This window comes from Galendromus occidentalis, unplaced genomic scaffold, assembly GCF_000255335.2.
Source record: "Galendromus occidentalis unplaced genomic scaffold, Mocc_1.1 scf7180000077436, whole genome shotgun sequence".
Classification (NCBI taxonomy): Eukaryota; Metazoa; Arthropoda; class Arachnida; order Mesostigmata; family Phytoseiidae; genus Galendromus; species Galendromus occidentalis.
Genome location: NW_003805424.1, coordinates 469,408 through 486,040, shown reverse-complemented (window position 1 = coordinate 486,040; position 16,633 = coordinate 469,408). Strand labels below are relative to the sequence as shown.

The following is a 16,633-nucleotide window of genomic DNA, read 5'->3' as shown; positions in this document are numbered from 1 at the left end:
GACATACAGTCCGGCCTGGTAATAAGGGAGTCGTGTATGAGGAGATACGACATGAAAGGGTCACATTTGGATATCACTCTTCAATCCGAGTCCCCCTCGAGAAAATCGCCTATCTGAGGGAACCGCATCCTGGAGCGATTTTGAGATGTGCCGAGCGGTGTCCTTTAGGTGGGTGCGACTTCAAATATAATACAGTGAACCACCGCAACTCGTTCTGAGGCCTCCCGCGGAACTCGGATTCCTTTGAACCAGGACTCATGATTTCCCTTAAGTGTGAGCGAAAGAACGCGAAGCGGAGCTTCTTCTGGTTCGCGTCTTCTAGAAACGCGCCTATGGCGGCTCATCTCGGTGTCACAACATTGTTTGCGGATCTGTGGAGACTTCCATCAGGTTTTTACGATATAATATGTATCCGCGAAGGTTCCTCGATCCCAAGGAGAGGACGAATGATATTGATATCCATATACTATCAGAAGAAAGAGCCGCGGGCTGATGACCCGAGGGTATCATACCGCGAATAATCGAGGTTTCATGATCTCCAGAAGTCCACGTACTATAGGGACCGCGGAGATCAAGTAGTCGAGGGCTCACTGTACATACCTACAATTCTCAATATTTCTGTACGATCACCTCGGGAGTAATCGAGCTAGTTCCCAGAGGAACTAGTCATGCTACTCGTCGAGACGGAGAGGAGGCGAGCTGGGAATAAATATATAGGCAGTTTATTTGAAAATACTGTGCTCATCAGAACATTACCTAAAGACAAACCAACTGTCATTCCCTGATAGAGGGCTTATCATGAGATAAGCGTGTGACTAGTTTACTCCATAACAAGGCTGACGCCGGTAACAACTCGCTGGTATCGGAGGAGGATTCCTCGTAACGGGAAGAGGGAGGGCTCCTCGTTTTTGGAGCTCGAGACCAGAAGGCAATCTTCTGAGAAAAAAAAAATTGCTAACAAGCGGACAAACGGAGAATCCAGCGGGAGTCTCGTTCGTTTGTGACAGCTCTGATAGACAGAGAATAATCAGTATCCCGCACCGGGGACAAGCGACTCCTATGGGATATCTCATTGAGGCACGCTGGAGACGGACCGCTTGGAAACGTAACCCTCCGGGTTCGCTTGTTGCCAACGCCAGCTATCTTCGCACATCTTGAGCAGACTGCGCTCTGCATGCCATCCTAGCTCCCGATCGATCAGGGAAGCGTCCGCATAGAGCGACGGAACGTCTCCCTGGCGTCTTCCCACGATCTCGTAGGGGATTTTCACCCCGGCAGCGTCTTCGAACGCCTTGATGACTTCCAGTACAGAGAAACCTCGCGATGTACCGAGATTGTAAACCTTGAGTCCATTAAGTTCTGCACGCATGATCTTTTGTAAGGCGACGACGTGACCTTTGACGAGATCGACGACATGAATGTAGTCCCGAACCCCGGTTCCGTCAATTGTTGGAAAGTCTCCACCGAATACTTTGAGACATTCTCGCCTCCCCACGGCAACTTGCGCTATGTAGGGCATCAGATTGTTGGGTTCACCCTGTGGGTCTTCGCCGATATAACCGGATTCGTGAGCCCCGATCGGGTTGAAGTAGCGTAACAGACAGATATTCCAGCCAGGCTCCGACTTGTGAACGTCTCTCAGCATTTCTTCGATGAAGTACTTCGTTCGGCCTGGGAAAGCATCATAATCGAGTCAGATACTGATTCATGGAAATCGTCTCTGAATCGATCTCCGAATAAGCTCATCGAAATGCACACTCCTGTGAGTTGCAGACATCATTCAAAGGAGATTTCACTTAGCTTACCGTAGGGGTTCGTACAGGTCATGCCCGTAGGATGATTTTCATCGACGGGAAGGTATTGCGGGACGCCATAGACTGTCGCCGAGGAAGAGAAAACTATGTTCCGCAGGTTGTGCTTCTTCATAACATTGAGAAGATTTACCGTGCTACCCATGTTGTTCCTGAAAGGCATTCGGAACAATTAATTTCCGGTGCCGTTGGAGGCGTTCCTCCGAGTGAGTGCTCTCAATTTCGATGGAAAGGACGAGATGCGGGGGAAACTCACTTGTAGTACTGCAGAGGTTCCGCGCAACTCTGGGCAACAGCTTTCAGAGCGGCGAAGTGTATGACACAGTCGAATTTGTGCTGTTTGAATATTTCTTCCACTTTATCTTCGTCGCACAGATCGCAAGCCACAAATTGGAGAGGTTTGCCTTGAATTTGACAAGTAGAGGCTTAAATGGTGAAACCCGACCGACAGGCGGACGTTTTGTGTCTGTATATTAGGGCTCTTCGCTCGAGGCCCCTCGGTGAGGGGTGATAAATGACCCATCCAGATGACGATTGGGAGATCAGTCTCAACCCTTGACAAAGCAGGATCCTGCCGAATAATGATTTATGCGAAACGTGGGTCACGTTCTAAGAAGCGTTTGGCTGATCAGACAAATAATCGAGACGTGGGACTCGTAGTTTTGATTGTATGCAATTCGCTATTTGGCAGCGGTGAAGCCTTCTCCCTATGAGTGCTTTGAACAGGGAGGGATTCATGAGGATTTTTTCCTGGAACTCCCCAATGTATCAGTTCCAATGTACCGGAGCTCACCTGTTATTTTCGAAACTCTTTTGAGGCTTTCGGGCATGAGATAGCCATCTTGTCCCGGCTGAGCATTCGCAAAGTTATCTACGGCCACCACGTCGTAATCAGCTTGCAGCAGTTCCACAATACAATGACTGCCTATGTAGCCCGCACCTCCGGTGACGAGGATGCATTGCTTCGGAGCCATTTCCGCGTTCAAAAACCAGAAGCCTGTGGGAGATGGAATCGTTTAGCACTGTGCAGAGTAAATGTTATATATATAGAGTGAAGCTGCACCGCATCCCGTCGTAGCCCTCACAGAGCGTAGGCGCGGATGGCGACGAAACTTCGGCGTGCGAGACCATGTGATGCTTTGGTGCCTTGCTAGGATACCTAGGCCTCGAGTGGAATCGAGAATCATCATATTCATTCACAGCATCTAATCTTCCAAATCCTCGCGGTCAGCTCTCCAGCGTCGGACTGCAATGATGGAAGCGAAAGACGCATGCAGATTCCAGAGTCACGCCAACTACAATTTCGACGACTGCTCTTGAGCATGGATCATTTGAGCCTTTTCCGTTCCGATGGAGGTAAAAAGTGAACTTGAGTAACTCCCATGTTGCATAGCATGAGAGTGCTCCTTCTGCCAGAGGACCTGTTTCGCAGAGGCGGGGAGTGTAAATTTAAATGACCGCAATGACTTTCAGCAAATTCAGAATTTACCATCTTCCAAGATATTGTGGACAGCCATTGTTCCTTGATCTAATCTCACAGTCATTGAGCCAAATGACGTGGGATCCCGTAAAGTCGAAGTCCGAGAACGATTCGATATCCATTGTCAGGAGGAATTCAAGAATTGTTCCAGAAACAAAGATACCGCGCTGAGGCCGTCGTGAAATCAGAACTACCCAGCCAGAATAGGATTGCAATTTGGCTCCAAGGCGGCTGGGTCTGAAAGGAGGTTCTCGCGCTTCTGACGCATTCGTCATAGGCAGAGCAACAGCTGAGTACTCGCTCGTCAGGTCGTTCGTAGGCACACCGTTCCGTCGCCGTCGTTGACCTTCGCTTTAAACACTACGTGGAGGCCGATTGCTCCGTATGTGGTTTTTGACACACCCCCGCTCAGTTCTAGGAATTCAGAGGATGATGGCGAGCTCGAATTAAAATCGATTTGTTCATTGAGTCGCTCAACGATGGACTGTTCGCCATGGCCACACATTTGAACATCTGAGCGACTTCCCGCGATGAATGCATCGCGCATGGCGCATATGGAAGCTATTTACCGAATGGCTTGAGCGGCTCGAAGCCACTTAAATACTATAGCGGGCAGCCTTGTCATTCACCAGCTGGGCAGAGATCGCGGTCAGCTCGGTGAGTCCAGCCCGGACCTGAGCCGCCGGTCCTGTTAGAGACGAAACCCCGCCGGAGAAAGGATCGCTCGGTGGGGAGCTCCTTCATGGTCTGACAACTCCGAAAGAGTGTCGAAACGGAGCCGCCACTCCTGAGAGCATTCGGTGGGATTGTCCCCCCATACATATACCACAGAGCTCTCTACGAAAGCCCGCGAGAAGCAACGGCGTTCTGTGTATTGTAAACCATCGAATCGAAGCCTCGACCCGTTCGGCGAAAGTACTCACGGACAGCTGAACTGGCAGGTGAATTCCAATCTCCGAGAATGTCAGCTGCTTGACTCAAAGATCCCACGGTGGGATACCAAAATCAACCCCGAGCAGCTGCAGCGAGAGCAGTTGTGAAGTACTAGTTGAGAAGTATCCCTCTTTCTCCACGGTCCTCCTCTTTGGCGGCGACCGAGCGACCGATGATCCACGCATAGTTCATATTTCCTTCCGGCGCGGCAATGTTTACCAGACGAGAGAGCTCGTCGCTCTCTCGCTCGCGCGTATAGCAGACGGGACACAGAGGAGAGCCCTATTGGGAAATGGCGGCTCAGCGCGGTTTTTCTCCCTTTTTCACTCGTCCCCTCCGTCGGGCCCTCCGCGAGAGAGGCCTAGCGGCTGTGTTGCGGTGGGTTAGGTACAGGGGTTCGGTGGGGCATGACCTGAGTACTACTTCGGCATTCACCCGCGCAGAATGGGAACCATGGAAAACACCTTCGAAGTAGACGGCTGCAGGGATGATCGGACCCACACCGCCTGCTGCACGATAGAGCATCAAAGTAGCGAGCGCAAATCTGCATGTGACGTGCAGACCGCTCGGCTATCCGTCGGTCTTCGAGCTCCAATGTGAAGCTTTTTCACACTTGGATAGCTCACTTCCTTGTCCCGAAGATTCTCGGAGATGGATTCAGCCTTGGCCCGTTTGACAAAGCTCGGATAGTCCTAGGCTTCCTTATTCTGGAGATTCTCGGACTCTATTCCTTCGAAGGCTCTTTGGCCAGAACTTCGATGATTCTCGGGTTCCTCATGCCGGAGATTTTCAGAGGGTAATTTTGCCGTGGCACGCGAGGAGATCGTAGAGTCCGCGAGGGCGCTACTCCTACATTTTTTGGAGCTCCGTAAACTACGACGCATAGTGGTCGCCGGCCCTTCGCGCGACGCAACTCGTGGCTCGCGCGCGGAATGGCAAGCTTCTGACTCCTAGCAGCGAACGGGTGAGAAATGAGCCATTGAAATTTACATTGTGGGAGTCGATTCCATTATACGAGGGCTTGAGGTCTGAGCCGGGAGAAACTCAAGCCGGAAGCGATACTCTCCCTTCATTCGAAATCGTGGAGACACAGAATCAACCGTCCAGGGTTTTTCGACTTCAGAAAGGAGCTCTATAGAATCCTAAACATGTGTTCCGCGCTAAATTCTGATTCCTGGGTATCCAAGTCAGTGTAAGGATACAGAATCAATTTCCCAGGTTTTTATTCTCAAGAAAGAGCTACATATGTGAGATCCCAGACATTCGGTCATGGCGAAATCATCGAGTCCCGAATAATAAATCCATCAGAAGCTTCGGGCGAGCAACCTCCATCGGGACTGCACTCGCTCATAACACTCAGGTCATGGATATAAATAGTCGTCTCTTCAACCGGATCCTAGCGCGATGCTCCTCTCCTTTCATCCTCGATCGCCCGAGCTGAATCTTGACATTATCCTCCCAGTGCCGTCAGGGTTGAGGAGGGTATACGAGACCCCCCAGAACCCCTCCGCTGGATGGAAACCGTTCGCGCTCGTTGCTCAGAGAGCTCCCAAGAAGTTCCGTGATGACAGCTTGATTGAGCAAAATGACCGGGATTTCAGCCGATGCACCCGAATCAATCAAGATCCCAGAGACTTCAGTGAATATCTCCGAATATCGGTCAAGCCGATGTACTGAGGGAAAAAGACTCTCATCCGGAGATGGCCCTCAGAAGCGAACTCCGCCCAGTCCGTTCGCTCATTGTCTCCCCATGCGCAGTCTCTCCAGATTAGAGTCCGCAATCATTGTCCTCATTCGGAGAGAGCTCCTATCAATTGACCATTCGGAGAGTTTCTCATCTTTTCCTCTCCCACTCGTTTACCGCAGACTGGTAGTACAAACACAGGCTGAACAGTATTGAAAACTCCAACTCTGTGCCTCCTCCATGATACCGACACGAGCAGAACGAACCCCAATACCGAGACGTCTGAGTGAGATCGATATCTCGGTTCCAGAACTGCAAACGATTTCCGCTCCGAAAGAGATTCCAGCCTAAAGGCGAATTCGATGGTCACACACAAAAATGCCATCGAAGACTTGCTATCACGGAGAAACATCCTGCCACGCATCCTCACCGTAGCTTCGAGCTCTACGACAATCGGCTCCCGGAGACAACCGGGGTGAATGGCAATCGGCATCACGGCGCGGCGTCGCGCTCACCGACAGCACCTCGATAGCGTCTCGGAAGGGACTATATTGCACAGGACATTCTCGGAACCGAAACACGAGTAACGAGAGTTGCTGGTTTCAGTATGATGAACTTTCATCGCCTCGATACTGGATAGCTTCCAGCTTCAGGAGCGCATGGCGTGAGTTCTTGGGGAAATGGGAATTTCGATACCAGGCGACTAGGCGAAGCAAAGACTTCGGAAAGCGGAGCTGATTCAGTCGATTCACATGATCCAAACACAATCGGTCGTTCTGCAGACGATGCTAAAGATTTACGATCTACGGCATTGTAGGCGTGACGATCCGCAAACACTGATGGCGCTAGCCTCCCGGAACCGCTGTTTTGCAATCCTTAGAAGATCAAGGGTTCGCCCAGAGCAGCGCCGGCGTCGGAATAGAGGAGGAGTGTGAAAGAAGTTCAAACAAAATCCATCGTCGGCATTCCGGATCACATCTCCATAGCCCGTACGCGGATCTGTCGCTGTGTCAGCTGTGAGGCTCGAGCTCATGGAATCATGAGCGGCTGCGAATCTCCTACGAAAGGCGAGGTTCTGCCCCATGAAAGTTTCGTTCGCCTGGATCGTATTCAATGTGATCTGGCCTAAGGATATAACAGTGCGCTACGACATTCGACGTTGCAACGGATCTCGAAGGAGTGAACAATTTGCGCGCTACCTGCCTCATGGGAGAGCTCATAGCGTGCGCAGTCCGACGCGAGAACACTCTCATGGCTAGAGTCGCGATGGTAACCAGGTCCCGCCCATCGATGCAGTAAACATTCGTCTCTTCCATATTCCGGGTGAATCGAGATATTCTCCAAACGGATCGTCCGCACGGAAGCCCACGCAGTTGTCAGTGCTGTTGCTGATTCGCGTACACCGAGCCGGGAGGGAGCTGTCGTCGCGGGACCCCAGAAGAAGGTGAGGGCTTATCTGTCTCGCTTTGATCTCTCGGAATCTTGGAAAAAAAAGGGAGATGTCGGTTCGTGAAGAGAACAGACTCTCTCGTCGGCGCATAAACATGGGGCTCGAACAGATTAGTCATTATTTCGGCATGGCTTGCCATGAGACGAAAACTCGTTCGTACGAATGGCTGATGGAATGGTCGGGCGAAACCGAAGACGCTCTCGACAGTGGTGATGGTGTTCTCGGGCTCCTATCTGGCAAGAAGCACGACTGGCTTCCCCAATGCTGTGGATCTGAAGACCTGCCTCCATTGGAAGAATGCATCCGTGCGGTGGAGTCGGAACTTTCTCAAATCGACAAAGCGCTGCAACTCGTCTGTGAGCGCGCGGATGAAGATGCAAGAACCAAGAGAGAAGTGTTCGGTGAGGTTCACGCCAGTTTAGAGAACATTCTTGGAGAACTGTCAGTGATTCGAGAAGCACTTGATTTGGAACCTCCAGCTCCAGAAGTCATAGACTCAATTAGGGGACCTTTCAATGAATCGAGACCGCGGACCCCGAATGATTTGAATGCATGGTGAGTATTATGCGATCCTGATGTTTGTGAGTCTCTGTCACATGACCATATCGGCACCGAATCAATTCATCAAGTCACAATCCGACTCTTCCTCGCCAGGGAATTCATCATCATCAATCAAACGATGCGGTACCTCCAATTCTGGGCTCCACGATTCGCGAGGCTTGCGGAAGCTTCCGAGGACGCCTAGATGCGCTTTTCAACCTTGTTTCTAAGAGGATACTCATCGATATCCATCGTGTAAAACATCGTGGGGCGTTGAGGCTAGATTCTGACCCGCCCTTTTCATCGGATTGCGCCGTATCGAGAATCCCAAGGAGCTTGCTGGACGTTAGGGCGGAATTTAGAATCTGTAGATTCCATCTCGGGGGCCATAACGACAAGGGGAAAGTACGCCCACCCACAATGAAGATTCGGCATCATTTTCCCGCATGAGGCCGAGAGACGATTCCGTGACGAGGAAATATCAGATACGTGCGAGAGAACTGAACTCAAATCAGTTGAGCGAGGTCGCATTCTCCTCGGAGCACGCGCGTCAGACTGGAAATGGAATCTGTTACTCATTCCCCGGCCGAGCCTTCCGAGGCGGTCTTTCTCGATTATTCGCGAAGTGATCGAGCTGCCTCAGAGGAAGAGGCGCCTCTATGGATGTATTTTGGCGAATGATCCTCGAAAAGATCGTAGAGTCGGTACATCAGCTTACAAACTATCGAACACAAGCGGGCGGATGATAATGGAAATTGAGCATCAACCTATGTATAAGCAAGCACCCCTCAAGATGCTCGAAAGAAGAAAACTTTATTGCCCATAATACAGCTGAATTTTCACGTCAATTTTTGTCAAAATTCAGAAACTGGTCCTCGCAGCTCGCTCAAATAGCTTTACTGTTGGAAGAATCGCTACCCTTCCTAACTGTTCTCAGTGTAAGTGTATGAGCGTCCCGGAGCGGCTCACAGTCGGTGACTTTCAAACTCGGAGGCAACCAGGACCGAACCCGCACTCGTAGGGTACGTCTTCAAACATCTCCCAGGGAAGAGGAAACGCAGCTCCCTTCTATACTCATCCTCGTAAGCGGAGGCGTGAGTACTTGAAGTTCTCCTCGAGTGCTACTTGTTTAAGCATACGTAGAGAGTCCGTCCAGCGGGACGGCCCAGAGTGGTCGAGGTAGGTCGGCTCATAATCTAGTGCTCTTTCCCAACGCGTATTCAACTTCAGCGTCGCTGAATGATGAATCTCTTCTCCTCGTTACTCCTTTTACTTGAGTGTCGAGAGCTTAAAGGGGAACCCCCCTGCTCGCCTCCCGGCATCGCTTGCTCGTAGTTCATAAGAAGGCCCTACTAGATGAAATCCCATCCCCAGGTTTATTCCATGAGACAGGGAGCGGCATTGCAATCGATGGAGTCTGATAGACAATCGTACGCAGAATCGCCCGCGATGCTGAGAGATCGCTCCTTAGAGCTCAGAAGCGATCGGCGTGGACACGGTGAACTCGGGACAATCCGATTTCGTGCTGAAGCGATCTCGCTTGTGAATACGCCTCAGTTTTCAGCCGTCGTCATCATTAGTACCCCCGGGTGCGGACATCTGACTCAGAACTCGAGGTCCAGAGTCCTCGCCAGGAAACTAGGAAATCGCTCCTGCGCACGCTGAAGAAATCATCGTCTGGGCCGTCCGATTGAAGTTGCAGTGATTATTTATTCATTGGGATGTCGGGAACCAAGATCTCTCAATACGGAATGATGAAATTCGAAGATCTTGCTACTACACAGAGCCTCGATTCGCTCCGCGGGCTCGCCGATCACGGTCTCTGAATCTGAATGAATCCGGATCGTTTCTGCGATCATGATATTATCCCTCCGATTATTGTCAGGGACATCACAAGCTTCGGTCGAGTTCGAAAGGTCCGAACACGTCAGCGTCGCGCGCTCCCGGCTCTGTATTGACTGATGGAGCTGGATCGCCCCATGGAACCTTCTCAGACGGACAGTGTCGGACGTGCGCTAGCGTACCAACGCTCGGAGCATCGCCCATAATGATCATTCAGTCTCCCTATTTATCACAAGCGAACCCTGGATATTCAATAAGGGCTCCGCTGGGATCATGGAAAATCGTAGGCTCAGGCCGATCTGGAACGCACGATATCCAGCAGGAAATCTGAGCTCGACGTGCCGCCGACGGAGTCTCTGAGGGAATCGAATTCGCTATCAGGAACCTGGAGCCAGATGAAAATACGGTGCACATGAGCTGACGTCCTGCGGACAAGAGGGTACGGGGGCGCTACCTCTTCCGACGAAGTATCAAGGGCCCCTGAGCCCTTGTGCCGTTTACCGTGACTTATGATGCCTCGGCTCGGTTCACGGGACGTCATCTTCAGCGAATTCGCAAGATCGGCTCGTTGCACCGTGAACCACGAACTATGGATTCTCATTCCAGGACGACCCGGAGAACCTCAAGAGCAGTCATAATGTAGAGAGCTTACGACAAATCCCCAATGAAACGATCTTGAATGTTCATGCGATATGTAGCGAACCCCGAGCTGTTCTATTTTTTTCCGCTTTGGGGGGACGATCGCTTTATTCTTGGAGCAACACTTTCCCCCTTTTATCATCGATTGTTGGCTCTCTCTGGTTTCGCGTTCACAAGGTATCGCAGAGTCATTCAGCTTCGGATCGGTATTCCACTCCTGGGGACACTATGACGGATAGAGTCATGAGTCAGTCATGATGTCGGGATATGAATCACCCTTTCTTGCGACCGAGGAATGTTTTTAGTCGAGACCCACGATGCCGGCTCCTTCTGCGTGCGCGAATGAGGTGCTTTCAGAGAGCGCTTCTTCTTTCCCGGATCTTTCTTCGAGTTTCGGAGTCACTTGGCATGGTTTTGCGTTAGCAAGAGTACCTACGAGTCCTAGGGGTCTGTCAATGAGGTGCCGTGACACTCGATAAATTCGATTGACCGGTCGGCGAGGAGGCACATGAGTGGGGAGTCGCGAACAAACGCCTCTGATGTCCATTTAAGATACATTCGAATAATCCTGAGTTATTCCTCCCTCGACACTTCGCGTGATGTGACCGGACAGCGTTTTGCACTCGGAACTCTGAAATTACCCCCGGCCAAGGAAAGCTGGACGAACATAGCGAGGGGTCGCCATCCCGTTGCTCGCCGAGTGGTCTTGAGAGACTTCGCGCGTTCTCGACTCTGAGGCCCCGTCGCCCACGCCGTGATGACCTGTGGAATCTCTCAGTGAGGACTCGCGCGGCTCGCGGAGGGGGAGCATATCCATTCTAAGTATTTCCAAAACACGGACCCTGAGTTCTGTCGATTTTGGATCAGCTATTCCCGGGAATAAGCATCACCGTGAGCTTTCTTTTTCAGTGTCGCACTCCCCTTGGCAAAGAATCACACGAGATCCATGCGTGTCGCATGAAAAGCGAACATTGATATCCCCGATGGAAGATCATCACGACGATACCTGGCGCAGAGTTTCCCTGTCGGAATATTCGGAGCTTGGATGTTGTCGAGGTTGCTCTCCCAGAAACTGGAACATTTCGGGACGGCTTTTCTATCGAAATGGTTCCCTGAGGCCTCATTGCATCATCGAGTAGCGATGTTTCTCTCCTCGCTATCGGGCCATATACATACTCGAATGTGGCTGGAGAGTCAGAAGAGAGTTGGATTAGGTACATGTGCTCACCTAGCAGAGCGAAAGAGGACGAGGGGCGTCCCTAGAAAAATGTCTTCAGGGATACGAAGTTCTCTAGAAAAATGTTCGGGAGGAGGAAAATCCCCCTCTCTTCCCGGAGGGAGCGCAGCCGCGCTCGATCTTCATAGGAATTCCCTCGTGATCCACTGCTAGCGAGGACGGCAGTCTTTCCGCAGGGCTGCAACTCGGCCTCTAATCAAGCACGTCGCGGGAGTTCCCGAGACGAGATCCCTGAAATCACGAGCGAATTGTAGGCGTGGAAAACATCATCCCGAGGAGAAACTTATGTGAGAGAAATACTCAAGTCATCAAGAAATATTATCAGCTGAGCTTGCTGCTCGCGACCACAATAGAGATGAAACGGACTCGAGCGCGCTGGTCGGGGTTCGACTGTTTCTCATGCAGGGAATAATTTCATCGGTTTCTCCCTCGCCTTCAGACAACCAGAGGAATGAACTGCGTAAACGACGCGACGCTGACGTGACGCCTTGATGTGCGATGCTCTCAGTGAAACCGCTCAAGAGAACGATTTTCCCTAATCATCGCCGCCACAGGGGGAAGGGAACTTCCATTCCGACACAGCGGAGATTTCAGATCGAGCATTCCCCGAACTGTCCGAGATAATCCGAGGCTGCGACCTCGTCGAGAAGCTTGCGCGCGATCAGGTGTTTGAAGTTTTTGTTTGTACGTACATAGTGTGAAAAAGTGACTCCGCCCCCATCGGTTCAATTGAGAATCGACTCGCGTTCTGAATTTTTCTCTCTTCGACCTGCTCCCTCGCCTGATGTCAGAGACAAGCTCTCAAAGCAGTCGATTCCATGAGATACGTGAGACACATTAATTTGGCTCTTTCGTTCGATCTGTATGTCGGCAGCTCTTCTATCTCACGCTCGCTGTCTTGTCAGCTAGTCACACCCCGGACTACTTGGTTGATTTGCACTTGAAAAGAACATGGGGTCGAGCGGGGTGCGTAGTGAGTTCTCCTCTTGAGTTCTTCCCGCCCAGTCATCCTTGCGGGAGCGCGCAATCATCGGCGATTGATGTAACTATGCTTCCTTTGGAGAGCCCTTCTTGAGATGTCCGTACATAGTCAATTGAAATGGAGGAATAGGCGGCCAGCCCGCGAATATTAATCGTTGTCAGGTTCGTATTCAGCTGGAGAACCTTTTCCTACGAGAACGCGGTCGTGAATCCCATGATGAAAACAGGAGCGGAACAGTGAGGATATCTCGTTCCGACCGAGTCTTCTCACCCACCATGTCTCCGAGTCCCGAGAGGACGACGGTATGTTTCTGAGTGGTGTTGTGGAGAATTGGAATCGGCGGTTCGTGAAATGAGTTGTTTTATCAACCATACGAGTCGTTCCCATTCCTTCCACATCCCACCGCCCTTTTGCTTCTTGGATTCGCGACGGCAGATCGACGACAGACTCAGAGACACGATGATGACGACAGACCTACCGCCATGTGCGATGACGGTGAAGCCAGCTCGATGTTTCATCGAGAGTAATGAAACAGCTAGCAACTTTCGTATGGCTGTCTCCTCTCTCCCCACAGGCGGGCGTCACCATACCCGATGGACATCTTGTTCTGAATAATTGCAAACCAAGCGGAGAAGAAACAGGATAGCGATAGTTCAGGAAGGGTCCTTCTGAAACATCCTCAGTTAATTTCCGACTGATCAAAAGCTCTAGTTCGATCGCTCAGTCTAAGCAATGCCATACTCAGCTCCCAGACAGCGACCGGCTTGTTCTAGAAGGAGTTTAATATGTACTCCTGTACGTCGCCTGCCGGAAGAATGCGTTCGTGTCATGCAACCCCTCCATCGTTACCGATATCAGACTCTCGACGGTCGGGGGGAAACAGCAGGAATACCCTGAAACTCTGTCGGAGGACGCGCTTCAACGAATGGACGGGAGCGAAACTAGAGATCCATCGGGATGCGCGGACAATGTTTCCTCCATCGGGATTTTTGCGCGGTGTGTCTCCTGGTGAATGAAACTCTCAAGCTCTCGATATGGACGTCTCAGGACCTGCTCGATATGGATAAGAATGCTCGGTTCGAGGATCCAGGGAGACGCGAACATCTGCTTGACAAATGTGTCGATAAAACGAGAGGGATCGCCCGCGATCGGCACGCACATGTCTCCATGCACCGTCGTTTTCGGAATTTCTTCATCAATCAGGGGGGGATTCTGTTGCTCGTGCATACTTCGCCGCTCAGATAGAAATTCGAAATTGGAATCTACTCGACTCCAAATGAATTCGGACTTCGAATCAAAATCCGGTAGTCCGAATTCCCTCGCGGGAAGAGTCCGAGGTACTACGATCTCGCAGCTGCTTTCGAGTCCATATTTTGAGGAGCATCCCTCGGGGCAAGTGGAGCGATCGAAATTCGTCGGGCCTGTTTGTCGTCAGATCGAGTGGAGCGTCCCCGTATACAACTGAAGATCGAGAATTTTAAGTTACACCGCCAGGAGCAACATTCGCGGGGAGGGCAGAAAACGCCGATCTACGCGCCCTGCTACAATTCGGGATGTTCATGCCCGGTCATACAGCGGCGTGTTATCTTGCTCCACTCCTCGGACGCTAAAAAAGGGCTCTCATGTGGAGAGCGGGAATTTCGCATCCGCGAACAAGCATAATACTGCGCCGGGTTACCACAGCGCAGCGTCACTATAATCGTGACTGTACTCGAAGACGTACCGAGTTTTTGCGCTCTCTCTCGCTTTTACCTTTATGGGACAATTTTCCTCCAACACTGTTGCTTTCTCCGTCACAGGCGTAAAGGAATGTTTTGACATGATTATGGGTCACCACTACTCCGGATCAGGGAATCGAAACCGGAGCACACAAAACCCGGCGTCGATATTCCTACCGGGCATTCTATGCCACCCTTTCAGGATATCGCCTCTGAACTTTTAATAGCAACGCTTAATTGAAACATGAAGGTATTTAAAAACTGGGCGTAGACTTCAGATCTTGCTAGGGCCAGTCAATCGCCACGGGAACATGTTCATCACTTTGGTGCTCCTGGCTAAGAATTTCGGTCGAGTGAGAGAACCCGATCTGGTTTTGGTCACCATCGTGTCAAAGAATGTCTCTCTGAGATGCAAATCTCTCATAACAGTTTGGAACATCTTTCTATCGTTGGTGTCGAGACATTCAGCAAGGTCCCTCTTCTCAGTACGGTCTCTCTCTATGCCGCAACTCGCCTATCGAACCTATCGACTGTAGCAGTTTCTGCCCCTTCTTGAGCGAAGGGTTCCAGACCGGGGAGGAGTAGGCTATGAGCGGGAGAACGTAAGTCGTGAAAAGTCTCTTATATGCATCAACATCAGTCACAGCGAAGTATCTTAGGATGAAGTTCGACAGTCAGGCGGCCTTTCCCGCAACCTCGCGTACGTGTTCACTGAATTTGAAATCGGGTGTCATTATGACTCCCAAGTCTTTTGCCCTCGAAGTCTCGGCCAAGGGTTTATCCTTGATCCTGTATGTCAGCTTTAGATTTCTTCCGCCACAGTGCATGACAAAAGATTTATCCACGGAAAGCTTGAGATTGAGCGCTCCGGTCCATCGATCGAAGTCGTCGATGGCTCGTCGGAGCTGTCGACACTCGGTCTCGTCATTCGTGTCGTCTACGTTCACTCTGTATGCTTGATTCCTTGGGAAAACATTTTTCATCGAGTTCGTGTGTATCAGATAAGCCAGGCATCCCAGCATCGCGCTCTGAGGACAGCTAGAGGTAATCTTTGCCTCGTTGGACAGCATGTCACCTTTTCCGAGGGATGTTCTCAAAAAAATTCGACCCGCTATCTAGCGGGTATACGATGGCGGAAGTTGGGCGAGATGCGTTTCCTATAGGATCCTCTCCGATGCTCAGACTTCCACGTCTGAATCGCAGCGAAGGAGTCGAAAAACAGAAGGCGGCTGTATTGTGAGCCCTTCCGAAAGCCAGGAGAAAAAACTCCGGGGAACCATCGCGGCTAATGAGATCAAGGACTCCTGAATTGAATACCAGCTCGAATTCTCTTTTGCCCTGGACATTCGGAGTGGAATCGCGCCCCGTTCTGGTGAGCTCGGTGGACAGCCGGTTTCCCTTCTTCTTCCGACCTGCGGCTTGCGGGTCAGAGCTCCTTTCATCAAATATTTGACCAGTCCTCGTACCCAACAGACATGCATATTTCATGAGTCAGTCAGTCAGTTAGCCAGTCCATCCATCCATCCTTCCGCCGAGTCGTCCAGTTTGTTCACCAGGAAGCTTGCCGGCCCTACTTCTTCGTCGGATTCCCAATCTGCGACTTTTCACCATCATCATAGTGTACGTACATCCCCATTCGTATAAGTGCTCGCGAATCTCGACTCATCCTCCGCAGCTGCGACGTCATCGGTCGGCTTCTCTGATCGAGCTCTTCCATTCGTTCTGCTCTCGGTCGTAGAGAAATCGAAAAAAAATCTAAGTCGCCGAGCCGGATTCGGAAGAGAAAGCTATCTGATCAGGAGATGGCTTCGCTCATCGCTCGGAATCACCTTCATTCTCGGCAAGACGTTTGGACAAACATTGAACTCCATCGTCATTCCGCATTCAAGCAGCGAAATCCTCGTTGAGGGAAGTTCGAGAGGAGTCGATCCGCGAGAGCTGTCAAGCTTGGCAATTATGGGAGGTCTCTAGATTTTTGTGGCATACGCAGCAGAGCGCTCACCACGGGGGAAGAGAAGATGAACACTTGTCCTCTTCACGGTCCCTTCGGCTGTTTCTCTCCGGTGTTCTTTTGCTACCCGTGTGGCTGCCCCTGCGGCTGCCCCTGCGGCCGCCCCCGGTGCTACGCTTGCGGCTCCCCCTGTGACAAGTCTCTTCTTTCCTTTCCCAATGGACTCACTTGAATAGCTGTTGTTGCTGCTGCTGATATTATTATTATTCGTTGTTCCTCTCCGCTATTTCCCGCTGTATGTATATTTGGTATGCTCGACTGGCTTCCTCTGTACGCTAGCTCGCCCGCGGATGAGCTTGTGCGTCG

General features: G+C 51.2%; 1 protein-coding gene across 1 annotated transcript; it reads right to left on the bottom strand.

Annotated features, from left to right (window-relative positions):
* Window positions 1–712: 712 nt before the first annotated feature.
* LOC100899696 (UDP-glucose 4-epimerase) lies at window positions 713–4,416 on the bottom strand. Its single transcript, XM_003742948.2, has 5 exons — window positions 4,215–4,416; window positions 2,605–2,808; window positions 2,068–2,215; window positions 1,806–1,963; window positions 713–1,671 (listed from the first exon to the last, which is right to left on the bottom strand). Exons 2-5 carry the CDS (start codon window positions 2,783–2,785, stop codon window positions 1,070–1,072), a joined length of 1,089 nt encoding a protein of 362 aa, XP_003742996.1. The 5' UTR covers window positions 2,786–2,808; window positions 4,215–4,416; the 3' UTR covers window positions 713–1,069.
* Between the last annotated feature and the right edge of the window lie 12,217 nt (window positions 4,417–16,633).

Bases quoted from the DNA above. Each gene is read 5' to 3' on its own strand.
- LOC100899696 (XM_003742948.2), bottom strand. From the start codon at position 2,785: ATGGCTCCGAAGCAATGCATCCTCGTCACCGGAGGTGCGGGCTACATA. The intron at 2,216-2,604 runs GTGAGCTCCGGT...GTCAAATTCAAG, and splicing joins AAGAGTTTCGAAAATAACAG to GCAAACCTCTCCAATTTGTG. The intron at 1,964-2,067 runs GTGAGTTTCCCC...AATGCCTTTCAG, and splicing joins GAACCTCTGCAGTACTACAA to GAACAACATGGGTAGCACGG.